This window comes from Hemiscyllium ocellatum, chromosome 35, assembly GCF_020745735.1.
Source record: "Hemiscyllium ocellatum isolate sHemOce1 chromosome 35, sHemOce1.pat.X.cur, whole genome shotgun sequence".
Taxonomy (NCBI): domain Eukaryota; kingdom Metazoa; phylum Chordata; class Chondrichthyes; order Orectolobiformes; family Hemiscylliidae; genus Hemiscyllium; species Hemiscyllium ocellatum.
Window position 1 is genome coordinate 28,588,109 of NC_083435.1, and position 13,809 is coordinate 28,601,917.

General features: G+C 43.2%; 1 protein-coding gene across 1 annotated transcript in view; it reads left to right on the forward strand.

The window, feature by feature from the left end:
- The window catches only part of LOC132832380 (major histocompatibility complex class I-related gene protein-like), a 28,213-nt gene extending 17,594 nt beyond the window's left edge, over window positions 1–10,619 (forward strand). The window contains exons 5-8 of the mRNA XM_060850330.1: window positions 2,194–2,298; window positions 5,211–5,243; window positions 5,574–5,621; window positions 6,922–10,619. Of these exons, the coding sequence (XP_060706313.1) occupies window positions 2,194–2,298; window positions 5,211–5,243; window positions 5,574–5,620 (185 nt within the window). The 3' untranslated portion in view covers window position 5,621; window positions 6,922–10,619. The remainder of the gene's footprint in view (window positions 1–2,193; window positions 2,299–5,210; window positions 5,244–5,573; window positions 5,622–6,921) is intronic.
- Window positions 10,620–13,809: the final 3,190 nt, after the last annotated feature.

Sequence of the window (13,809 nt, forward strand, 5' to 3'; positions counted from 1 at the left end):
TATTTGGCCATTTGAATCCACACCAAACTTCCGAAGAGCATCCCACACTGACCCGCTCACCCTACATTATCCCTGAAACCCTTCAATTCCCATGATCAACTCACCTAACCTATACATCACTGGACACTGTGGGCAATTAACAGTCTAACATTACCACTGAGTCCCTGTGAGTTAGCTGCAGCAAAACTCTCTGAAGGCTCCAATTTCTCTGGAAATCTTCAGAGGCTTCCAGGAGGACAGGAAATGCCCAGCAAATCTTCAGTTATCTGGGTCACATCTTCAGTACTGTGGTGCGTGGTCCCCAGTGCAAAACTCAAATCGACAGTGCAGAACGAGCCCTGTTCCCAAAGGAAAGTCTGGATCGAAATTGTCTAATCATTTCCTTGTTGCCAGTTATAGTGTAGGCCATGAACAAGTGGAGGTCTGTCAGTGAGTGGGCCATGCTCAGGTTGGGTGAGGGTGGTGGGGAAATAGAAATGGAATTCATGGCCATTCCACACTGACGGAGACATTCGGGTTTGGATCTGGTGGAGGTGACACTCTCAGGCCTGAGTCCTGAGGATTATGTCTGACATGGAGCTAAAGGGGACAAAAGTTTTCAGGCTCGATGGCAGGTTTGGTAGAGGGGAGGTTGTTTTTTATGACGTGGGAGTTTGAGTGTGACTGAGCAATGTGTAGTCGAGTTGGGGAGGTGTGTGTCTTCACGTGCGTGTGCTCGTACGTTCGTACCCACGTGCTTGTGTTTTCATATGCGTGTCTGTGTGTGTCTGTGGTTGTATGAGTCTCTGTGTGTCTGTGTGTTTGTGTTTGTGTTTGTGTGTGTCTGTGTGTTCATGCCTCATGCCTTGTGTGTTCGTGTCTGTGCGTGTCTGCACCCGTGCCTGCCTGGGTGTTGTTCGTGTCAGTTTGCTGCATCTGTCGGTCATTGCAAGGCTTTGCGGGAGCAGCAGGGTTGAAGATGTTGGTTGTAAAAGTATGAAAATAGCATGTCATAACAGCTAAAGACTTTTGTTCACAATTCACGTGAAGCCTCTTGGAGCTTTCTGATATTGTGCACGTTCTTTCATCGTTTGTGCCTGCAGTTTGTCAGTTCCCCTCCTTCCTGGCCATTGAAAGCTCATTAGCCACCACTATCTGATTTCTCAAACCAACCCAAAGCCCCTCCTTTGAGCTCGGCAGTGCATCCCAGGCTTCTAATTTTAATCTGTGCAACCTCTTGATGCCTCCTGCATCTCTAATGATATCTCTCTTATTTTCATCCACCCAGAGCTTATCACTCTGAGAGGGATAAAATTAAATGTTCCGTTGTTATAATAAACTTGCCTGGAACCTTGGTGAGACTGCATTTAGAATCCTGTGTGAAGATCTGGTCTCTGTGTAATTAAAAAGCAAAAATATAGAGACACTGGAGAGGGATGCAGAAGAGATGTATCGGCATGGTAACAGAATTGTGTGTGTCTCAGTATTGGGGCAGGATTGGCTGTCTGGATCTCCTCCCTCAAGGGAGCAAGACAAGGAATTGGTGACAGAGGTCATTAAAATAATGAAATGTTTCAGTAGCATAAATATATTGTGAATGTTTCCTGCTGGGTGGGCATAGAGCACCAATAAAACATTGTCACCCACACAGTCCAGAGGAAATTCAAGAGAAGGCTCTGTAAGCAAACAGGATAGTGGAATCACAATCAGACTGAGTGGTTGAAGTGGATAGCACAGAATGGGTTTAAGGAGAAACTTGGCAATAATACAAGGCAGAAAAAAATGGATGGCTGTGACAATATGGTTCTGATGCTGGTGGTACGGTGGCTCAGTGGTTAGCACAGCTGCCTCACAGCGTCAGAGACCCGTTTTTGATTCCAGCCTTGGACAACCATCTGCATGGAGTTTGCACGTTCTCCTGTTTCCTCCCACAGCCAAAGGATACACAAGTTAGGGTGGTTAATGATGGGAATTTGTGTCTGGGTGAATTGCTTTATGGAAGGTCGGTGCATACTCAATGGACCAAATGACCTCTTTCAGCGTTGTAGGGATTCTACCATAAATTGACATGGGTTCAGACGGGAGGAGACTAGAATGGAGCATTGTCACCAGAATGGAATAATTGAGCTGAATGGCCTGTGTAATCACACGCTTTCTCTTCCTCGCTGTCTCTGAAAGTACACAGACTTTTTGTCTCTCCTTACTGTCTTACAGTGCCAGAGTCTGACTCCCATGTTCTTGTTGCTGTTATGGTTTCACTTGGCGTCTTCATGATCATCGTTCTCCTTTTAGGGGCTTTCGCCATCTTTTGCAAGAAAGGTAAGAAGATTCCATGCAGCTCCCCAATGGAGGACCTATGGGTATGTGGGGTGAGCCCAGAGCCATGGAAGTAAAGGGCTCATGGTACTCGTGGAGCTGTTCGGGGAGAGACTTGTCCTGAGGAAACTTGGTGGTGGGGGATTAGCTCAGTTTGTGGGGTTCTGAGTCCAGGGAGGTGACTGGAGCACCTCATCAATGTTTAGAGGCATTGAAGGATCTCAGGGTTGGTCAGTGAAGGCTTTGTCGGTGTTCAGGGTGGGAGAGTAGATTAAGCTGTCTGTGGAGAGGACTTAAGTGTGGAGTGTGCTTAGCAATTCTGGAGGCCTCATTGCATGACTTAGCCACGCTCCAGCCAATGCTTTGGCCAGTCCATCAACCCAGTCAACTACCTGCCCTCCCACACTGATCAGAATGCAAGGAGACGTCATACCCAATTGGATAATAGAACATAGAACATAGAGCAATGCAGCACAGAACAGGCCCTTCGGCTCTCGATGTTCAGCTGACCTGTGACCTATTGTCAGCTCGTCCCTGACACTATCCCAAAGTCATCTCTGTGCTTATCTAAGGATTGTTTAAATCTCCCTCATGTGGCTGAGTTAACTACATTTGCAGGAAGGACATTCCACACCGTTACCACTCTCTGTGGAATGAACCTGCCTCTGACATCTGTCTTAAATCTATCATCCCTCAATTTGTAGTTGTGCCCTCTCGTACAAGCTGACATCATCATCCTTGGAAAGAGACTTTCACTGTCTAGCCTATCTAATCCTCTGATCATCTTGTATGTTTCTATCAAATCCCCCCTTAGCTGTCTTCTTTTCAGTGAGAACAGACCCAAGTCTCTCAGTCTTTCCTCATAAGACCTTCCCTTCAGACCAGGCAACATCCTGGTAAATCTACTTTGCACCTTTTCCAATTCTTCCACATCCTTTCTGTAATGGGGCGACCAGATCTGTACACAATATTCCAAGTGTGGCTGCACCAGCATTTTGTATACTTGCAGCACGATATAGAGGTTCTGGAACTCAATCCCTCTACCAATGAAACCAAACACACTGTATGCCTTCTTAATAGTACTATCCACCTGGTTGGTAATTTTCAGGGATCTATGCACATGGGCTCCAAGATCTCTATGCATATCCACACTACCAAGAATCTTTTCATTGACCATGTACTCTGCCTTTCTGTTATTCTTCCCAAAGTGCATCACCTCACATTTAGCTGCATTGAACTCCATTTGCCACCTCTCAGCCCAATTCTGCAGTTTATCCAAGCCCCGCTGCCACCTGTAACATTCTTCCAAACTGTCCACCACTCCACCGACTTTTGTGTCATCTGCAAATTTACTAATCCATCCACTTATGTCTGCGTCTAAGTCATTTGTAAAAATGACAAACAGCAGTGGTCCCAAAGCAGATCCTTGTGGCACACGACTAGTAACTGGACTCCAGACTGAATATTTTTCATCAACCACCACTCGCTGCCTTCTTCCAGAAAGCCAGTTTCTAATCCAAGCAGCTAAATCACCCGCAATTCCATGCATCTGCATTTTCTTCATCATCCTACCATGTGGAACCTTATCAAAGGCTTTACTGAAGTCCAAGAATACCACGTCAACTGCCCTACCCTCATCCACATGCTTGGCCACCTTCTCAAAATATTCAATGAGGTTTGTGAGACACGACCTGCCCTTAATGAAACCATGTTGACTATCTGAAATCAAATTGTTGCTTACTAGATGATTATAAATCTTATCTCTCATAATCCTTTCCAAAATCTTTCCTACAATAATGGTTGATCTTCTGTGAAAAACTGCCCACCCCTTCATTTTTCCATATTATTTTTGATATTTTAACATCTGATTAAAAATAAATGTGTAAAGGAAGTGACCGATCTTTGATAATAATGGCCCTCTCTACTTTCTCCGGCGTTATAAACAGTTGGAAATTGGTTCAGCTCAATTGGCTGGATTGTTCATTTGCAGAGAAGTATGATGCCAACAGCGTGGTTTCAATACCCATCACTGATTTGAGGTTACCATAAAGGACTCTCTTTCTTAACCTTTACCTCGCCTTAGGTCTGGTGGCCTTCAGGTTAAATCACCACTAGGCATTTCTCTGTCATGAGAGAGCACTCTCTATGATCCAATACAACTATAGTGACGCAACAGAAACAAGAGACAGTTGGATGTTGCTTGTATGGTCTTCATCTCCCAAAGATTCCAAGGCAGTCCTGCTATTTAGTCAATGCTGTGTATTGGGCTTTGGCGGTGGTGTTGGGTGGGTGGGAGATGATGGATAGCAGAGGCTTAGGGTGTCCCCGTGCTCCTCAGGTCTTGGTGGAGGGTCGCAGGTCAATGGAGGGAGTACTGAGTGTGTGTGAGGGCACCAGGCAGTAGATTGAGGGCCTTATCTTTGAGGCATAAGATGCTACAGCCAGAAATGGGTTTCAGTTTGGGAGAGGCTCTCAGTTCGCTCAGAAGGGTGGGAGGGAATGACGGGGGAGTTGAGGTAAGAACTTTGGGTGAGTGTGGGAGCGAGAGGGTCAGGTGAGTGTGGGAACGAGGAGCTTGGCTTCAGGTTTGGAGTGAAGTGTTACAGGATGGAGTTAGAGTGAGTCAGAGTGAGGATTTGGTGGGGAATGTGCCAATTAGGGTATGTGGGAGTGAGAGGGAGCAAAGAGCATTAGGGTAAGCAGGAGGAGTGAGAGGGAGCCAAGGAGATGGGAGGGGGCAGTGGGAGTAAATGGGCGTGGTGGGAGAGAGAAGGAGTGGGGGCAATGTTTATGTGGGACTGATCTGATGAGAGAAGGATCAAAACTTTTTGTTTGACTGGGAGTCCTCCTCAGTTTTCTGCCTTAACTTTTTTGTCAACATATTGTCAATCACTGAATGTCCCTTGTTTTCACAGTGAGAAGGAAGAGTGACTACATCCGTACACACAGTAAGTTAAATTATCCTCTGGATCCTCTGTCCGTGTGTGACTGACACACTGACCAACTGGTTGCTCCCTCTGTTGGTGTGTCTCTATCTCTATGTCTCTCACTGACTCTATCTGTGTGGTTCACTATTTGCATTGTGGCCGTGTGAGTGTATGTGTATCTGACTCTGTGTCTTTGTGTTTGTATGTATGTGTGCCTCTGTGACTTTCTCGCTCTCTATATTTTATCCTCATCCTTTTCCCTGTCTGTATCCCTCTCCCTGTTTACCCTGTATGTCTTGTGTGCTTGGTGTGATATTGAACAGATTTTAATGCCTCTCTTTCCATTAACAGTTTCTGATGATGGGATATCCTCAGCCAGTTCCACAGCCAGTTCCTAAGGTACAAATCGTTTTAAACAATGTTGGGAGCAGATCATTCTCACTGGGATACTGGATCAGGTATTAACTGTACATTCTGGACGGTGGACACTAAGCTCAGTCTCTCTCCCCCTGTGTGATGACTGAAGATCAGCTCATATAGTTCAACACTGAGCTTTCAGACTGCCCTTCAACAGATGGTTGCCCGGTGCGCATCTGAGATTTCTGAGACAGGTTTGGTTGTGGAAATACCTGGAAATATGGCATCATGGATATGGTCTTCTGTCAGCTGCTCTACTTCCTTAAGGGATTCGATATTCTGAGCTTTCTCAACATAGTTATTTGCGAGTTTAGCATTGGTCTCCTGGGATTCTGAATTTTTGGGTGTTTGCAGAATGCTTTGTGGTGGATGGGGTCTGGATCTGATGGGGAAATCACCGCAGTTCAGAAGATCAGAATGTGCAGAGCCATGCAACACGAAAACAGAAACAACTTGTCTGTGCAGACCAATTTTCCCAACCCAAGCTATTCCCATTTGCTTATGTTTGGCCCATATCCTGCTAATCCCTTTCCTATCAATGTACCTGTCCACATGTCTTTTAAATGTTGTAACTTTACCCTCATCCACCACTTCCTCTGATGGTTCATTTCACATATGAACCTTGACTTGGAGGGAGTGCAGTGTAGATGGACCGGAGTGAAACCTGGACTTTGAGAGTTTATTTATGATGAGAGATTAAACAAACCTGAAGTGTACTCTGAGATTTGGCAGGTTAAGGGCTGATTTGGTTGATGCTTTTTGAGATATTAAAGGAAGTAGCCAATTTGATGGAGGCAAACTTTCTGTTGATTGGGGAGTCTCAAAGGCATGTTGTAAAAGTTCAAGCCAGACACATCGGGTGTGTCGTTAAGAAACTCTTCCACATTGAAAAATGGTTGAAATGCTATTGCCTAATAGGTAATTGGTGTTAAATTGACTGTTAATGAGTTTGATGAGCAGAAAGCTGCAAATCTCCAAAAGGAGATGATCAGGGGAAAGTCAGCAAATGTGCAGTTTGGCCACAAGTCCTCCACAGTGACAATATATTCAGGGGCTGAGTGGCTTCCTGGTGTTGCCTGCCCTGTGGACTTTGCAGATATTATGTATGTTGGTCAGCTGGCTTGTTCCCAGTGAATTTTGTTCTGATTTCAATTTTTTTATTAGCCATATGGCGTCGATTGCCCATCCCAGATTTATTCCATGTTTCAATCGCATTTGGTGAGGTCTGAGATCTGCTGTTTATTCCCTGAGTCTGTAACTATCGTTTCTTTCCTTTCCCCAGTGGTCAACCATATCTCACTGGGAATCTTCCGACATCATTTCCCAAGATCAGCGTCTGGAGGGGAGAAGAGACTAAGATCGGATTGACTCCTGCTCACTCTCAAATTCTGGTGCATTTTGAAAATCTGATTCCTGATTCATGGCAACATTAATATTTTGTTCACTGACCTGCTAATGCCTGAGCTGTATAATCAAAATGTGACTTCTATTCCTGGATAGTAACCTCACCTCCAACTGGTGACCACTCCCCGACCAGTGACTGTGCAAGTGGCACTACCCTGTCAGTGATTAGATTACATTAGATTAGATTACTCACAGTGTGGATACAGGACTTTCGGTCCAACAAGTCCACACTGACATGCCGAAGCGCAACCCACCCATACCCCTACATTTACTCCTTACCTAACACGACGGGAAATTTGGCATGTCCAATTCTCCTGAGCCGCACATCTTTGGAATGTGGGAGGAAACCGGAGCATCCGGAGGAAACGCACGCAGACACGGGGAGAACATGCAAACTCTACACAGTCAGTCGCCTGAGGCAGGAACTGAACCCAGGTCTCTGATGCTGTGAGGCAGCAGTGCTAACCACTGTGTGGTGATGTGTACATGTTTGACCCCCTTCACAGACCATTCACCAATGGGATAGCATTGGACCTCAGATCTTTGCACTTTCAGTAATTAGTTAACCTTTACCTTCACTCGTGTTCATAACAATTCTTGTCCAGACTGATTGAACCCAGTAATTGCCTTACTGTGATATAAACTGTCCAACTGCAGGAGAGGACCAGACAGCAGCACCTGTGGATAATGGGCCACAAGTTTAAGGCTAAGATTAGGAGGAAAATCTGCTCTCTGAGGCTTTGAAATTCCTACCACAGAGGACTGTGCAAGCAGAGTCCCTGTGTACATTTAAGGATAAGATGAATCCATTCAGATGGAATCACAGCTGAAAGGGAAGAGGAAAGGGCTCACGAGGAATGGCAGTTCAACCGTGATCTGAGTGAATGGCAGAGCAGGCTGGAGGGGGTGAATGGCCTACTGCTGATCCTACTTATTAAGCTCTTATAGTCATGCATCACAAGCTTATCTCCCTTCCTCGTATAATTGTTGTCTCGGAATCTCTTGACTTCAGCTGTTCCCTATGTTCAGGTTGTGAGTGCAATGCTCTGTCTGACTCTAAAACAGGGAAATAGCGGTGTACTGTACTCCTGAGTGGAATTCAAGACTCAATCATTCTCTACAGGCCTCTGAGATTCTACTGACAATCTTATCTTTTTGAATAAAAGCAAAGTACTGTGGATGTTGGAAATTTGAAGCACACAGAGTGAACACTGGAGAAACTCGAATCTGGCAGCATCTGTGGAAAGAGTGAACAGAGTTCACGTTTCAAGTCCAGTCTGTCTTGAACAAGAATGAATTCTTCTGTTTGGCAGTATAGTCATGCCTGACTCGAGACGTTATCTGTGTCTCTCTTTTATAGATGTTGCCTGACCTGCTGGGTTTCTCCAGCATTCTTTGTGTTTGATTTTTTTTGGTCTCAGAGGGCTGTCTGCTTCATCTTCCATTCCTGACAGATACATTTTTTTTCGTTTTTCACCACTTGAGGACTGACAAAATCGATGGTTTCTCTATCATGTTTTGTCAATAAAGACCTCAGACTGTGTTTGGTTTGTACTGCTGCCTCATAGAGGCAGATTCGATTCCAACCTCGGGCGACTGTGTGGAGTTTGTACATTCTCCCTGTGTGTGCAGGTTTCCTCTGGGTGCTCCAGTTTCCTCCCATAGTCCAAAGATGTGCAGGATAGGTGAATGGGCCATGCTAAATTGCCCCACAGTGGCTAGGAATGTGCAGGCTAGGTGGGTTAGGATAGAATAGAGGGGTGGGCCTGGGTGAGTTGCTCTTCAGAGGGTTGATGTGGAATCAAAGGGCCGAATGGCCTACTTCTGCACTCAAGAGATTCTATGCTCCCCAACAACCACCAACACACCATGCCACACCGCATCACACCACAAACGCACCTCAGCTGCTTTACTTTGGGCAGAATGCATACAGGATTTTTCTTATTAAAAAGTGGAATATCTCCAAGATTTCGCCCGGTGAAAAATTCTGAACCCATATCAGTGAGAATTCTTGCCGTTCTGACTCCTGGAGACCAGCGTTTGTCTCCAGATTCTTGGGGGAAAAATGACTAGGGGATCAAAGGAAGAGTGTCAGGGACTTCAGGGGTTGGGAAGGTCGGGTTCAGAAGTAGTAGCTGAGTGGTGACCTTCAGCAAGCATCTTCTAGCCCTTTCCCTCTAGTTCTTGCCATGTTGCACCCAAAATGAGGACCCCAACACTGCACTTAAACCTAGCAAACATGTTGACCTAGCTCTCCATCTGGGAGGCCAGCCACAACTCTTAGTTGCTGGCAAGACAGTTAACTGAGCTCTTGGGTAAGGCTATTAATTGGCCATTAATTGATTGATGGTGAGTGAAGTCGTCACCCACAGATATTGCAACTGAACCTTTAATCATCGAGTTGGCGAGAAACTTGTTTCTTGGGTTAAAGTGCACAAGTATTTGCCCTTCCTGACTCCCTCCTCACTACTCCAAGGGAGTCTGCAATCAAACATTATAATTTGAGAGTAAGAATCAAGTATTCAAATTGCAGGTTATTAAACTAATTTAGAACTGTCCTGAAAGTCATTTCTCGAGACTGAAACACGTGAATCAGATGTCATGAAATTGAAGGAGTTTGCAGTCCTTAAATTAGCTCTCTTTAAAAAGCTAATGTTGGATTTTCAAGCTTTTTAACAGAGATAGCCTGTGCAATGGATTTTGGTTTGCACTTTTTCAAATCAAGGTTTTGTTTCTCCCTCATAAGTTTGTCTTCCCATGCATTTTTCTCTCTCTTAATAACAGAGCTTCTTCGTAAGCATGCTGTCTCTGCAGCATTATCGGATCAAACTCCACACATCTTTTCGGAAGGTTTTGCTTTTTTAGGTTCAAATGAGCAAGAAGCATTAATAACAATTAGCAAACAGTTTGCAGAGATTTCAAAAAGCAAGTTGGTGCTTGAAAAAGGACACTAATAATCTTTGAGGAAGTAGCAGAACTGTTTACAGGAAACTGTTTAGGTGCAGAGCAGAGGAAAGTTAAGAACATAATGTCAAATTATCACACGGGTGTGGATTAGAGAATATTACGTAAGTACTTTGTATTCGTCTTCACACAAAATAAAGTTCTAACTGTAGCACGACATCCTTATACCATTCCAACCCATCATTCAAGGTTAGGACCTGGAACGAAGAAAGCTGACAACATGTTACTTCAGAGGTTCCCGTCCAGCACCTCAAATAGTGGTTCCTATTTTTGATATTTCAATTATTTGTGTAGAGAAGTCTGCCACACTGGGCAAGCGGATGTAGTGAGGCAATGTAACTAATACCATTTTCGATTTCAGACAATAAGCGGAAGAAGTTTGTGTGCACAAATTTCTAGAGGTGTCACAAGAAGTGGAGAATAACTGCTTAAAAATGAACTACTGTGAGCTTCTGAACTTTAAGATCTCCAAGAAAATATGGAGGGAAAGGCCATGGCCTAATGGTATTATCACTAGTTATTAATCCAGAAACTCAACTAATGTTCTGGGGACATGAGGTGCTGCAAATCCTGCCACGAGAATTTGAAATCAATAAAGCTTTTTGTAATTTACATGCATGATTTGTGTGTGAATATTACTGGAGTAGTGGGCAGTGAAGGAAGTTATCTCAGAGTACAATGAAAGCCTGATCAGATGGGTCGAGGAATGTGAGGTTTTGGGCACGCAAATGAGGGCAGGGCATGCACACTTAATAGTAATATCAGTGGGAGTGTTGCCAACTAAAGAGACCTTGGAGTGCAGGCTCATAGTTCCTTAAAAGTTATGTCACAGGTAGACAGTATGTTGACAATAGTGATCAGTTCCCTTGCCTTTATTGAGCAGTGCATTGGATATGGAAATTAGGATGATATAGCTAAATAGGACATTGTTTAAACCACTGTTCGAATATTATGTTCAATTCTGGTTCCCCAGTTTAAAGCAAGTTTTTTTTTAAAATCATTCATGAGATGATCGCTGACTAGGTCTGTATTTATTGTCCATCCCATATTGCTCAGAGGACAAGTAAGAGTTTCTATTCATCTGGAGTCACATGCAGGCCAGACCAGGTAAGGATTGCAGGTTCCTTCCGACAGAACATGAGTCATTAAGATGGATTTTTCACAATAAGTGTTAATGGATTCAGTGTCATCATGAGACTCTTAATTCCGCTCTCTGTGGTGGGATTCAAACCCAGATCCCCTGAAGATTACCTAGGTCACTGGATTAACAGACCAGCAATTAAAGCACAAGGCCATTGTCTCCTCATGCTGTTGAGCTTGAAAGGCTTCAGAAAAGATTTACAAGGATGTTGGTAGAATTGGAAGGTTGGAACTACAGGGAGAGTCTGAATAGGGTGGGGCTATTTTCTCTAGAGTGTGGGGTTCTGAGGGAGGTACAGGAGTTTATCAAATTTTGAGGAAGCATGGATCGAATAAATAACCAAGAACTTTTTCCCAGGGTAGGGGGGTCCAAAATTAAAGGGCTTAATTTTCAGGTAAGACAGGGAAAGATATAAAAGACCTCAGTGGCAACTTACTCAAGCAGAGGGTGATGCATGTATGGAATGAGCTGCCAAAGGAAGTGAAGCTAATATTTAAAATTCATCTGAATGGGTACATGAATTGGAAGGGTTTAGATGAATGTGGGCCAAATGTTAGCAAATGGGTTTAGGTGAATTTAGTATGCCTTGTCGGCATGCATGAGTTGGTCAAAAGGATCTCTAACCGTGCGAGATTACAACTCTATAGTTGCAATCTGGAGGTAAGGCTCTATTGGCAATCATGAAGCAACTGTCGATTGTCAGAAAGATAACTGGTTCACTAATGTTATTTAGAGAAGGAAACCTGCCATGCTTACTTGGTTTGGCCTACGTGTGAGTCCAGATGCACAGCAATGTAGTTTCCTCTCAACAGCCTCCATGCAATGAGGAATTGGTGATAAATGCTGGCCTAGCCAGAGCTCTCCACATTTCATGATCGAATAAGAAAAAAATACAATATTCCTATGTTAAAATACAAAACACTCTGGATGTGAAAGATCTGAAATTAATGCTGAAAATGCTGGAGAAACTCTGCATCTCTAGCAGTAAGAATCAAATATGGTCCTTCTTCAGAATTGAGAGCTAAAAAGCCAAATGAACTAAAAGAACTGAACTTGAGATAAGTTAAGAGTAACTGCTCTTGACACCAAAATAACATTTGACTGAGTGTGGCAACATGGAAAACAAAAATGAAGTCAATGATATGTGGTGTCCATCAACCTAGGACACAAGTTGTTTTTATTTGAGGCCAAATATTTCAGTCTGACCACATTGGTACAGGAGCTTCTCAGAGTAATGTTATAAAACCAAATGCCTTAAGTTGATTCCTGGATGACCAGTCCTCTATCAAGAGGACATCATGGAGATATTACTTAACGATTGCACAATGTTAAGCACCATTCACAATTCCTCATGCATTGAAGTAGTCCTATCCAACAGGCAGTAAAACTGGACCATATCCAGTCATAAGTGGCAAGTAGTCGTCAAGCCAGGAATGACCATATTCATGAAGAGAAAATCTAACCATCTCCCTTTGACTATCAATGATTCTACTGTCAATGAGTTCACAATATCCACATTCTGGGTATTCCTAGTGTACAGAAAATGAAGTGGAGAAGCCATAAAAATACTGAAGCCTAAATAATAGGTTAGAGGCTACAAATTCTAAAGCAGACAACACACTTCTTAATTCTCCAAACATAGGTCATCATCACTCATCAGAAGTATGCTGAAATAATCTGTATTTTCCTTCAGCCAAAAGAAAGTATTGTGCTGAATTTGGTGGTGGAAAGTTGTTCAGTTGTGCGTGACAGCACTTATGAGTAATAAGGAAAATAAAAGAAGGTGCAGACTTGAAGGAACAAAGTCAGTTTCTATCTGCAGCAAAGTAAATGAAGCCTGGAAACAGTTATTATTTCCTGACATTTTTATGGTTTACTGTTGCCTGTAATGAGTGACTGTGAAACTGAACAATTAGCGTGTCAGTCATCTATGTCTTTGCCAAAGAATGGAAAGAATTTGGAAGGAAGGAACTTGGAAAACAAAGGATTTTGAGGATCCAGAATAGCACCTCATCATGAAGATGGCTTTTGGTTATTGAATTGCATTTCCCTAGCGTATTTTCCCTGAACCATAATGCCTGCTGTAACTTCCATTGTCTTTTTTTTAGATATGTGCATGTTTTTGAAGGCAGTTACAGTTTTATAAGTTGAAGGTGTGTGTCCACAGTTCATAGTTTTATTTACTTTTTTTGAAAACTCACTTATTTCTTAAAATCAGTAGTACTTGTTGAGCACAGACACATGGCCATGATCTGAGTCCGTCAGGAAGGCAAATTTGGAGCTTTGTGTACATTGCTTAAATCAGAGTGGGTCTTGGCAGTAAGTACACTTTCCCAAAAAGTGTCAGAACAAATGTACATTTTCAACAATGTTTTTTTTATTATGTTTCAGTGAGAGACCACCTCATTCAAACAAAAGCAAAACAAGATTTGATCTATCAAGCCAGTTTTCCATCTGAGATCTGACTTGTCCCATAACAATATCAATTGAGATAAAAACGCATGTATAGCTGAGGATGTTTGCAAGAAAAATCTATAATTCAGCATGTTCTTCGTTATTTGAAATCTGGAGAAGTATCTCATTCATACTAGGGAAACATGAGCAACTCAATCCAAGTTGTTCTCCATTGTTTTGCTTTTTAAGTATTTAATTTTAAATTTG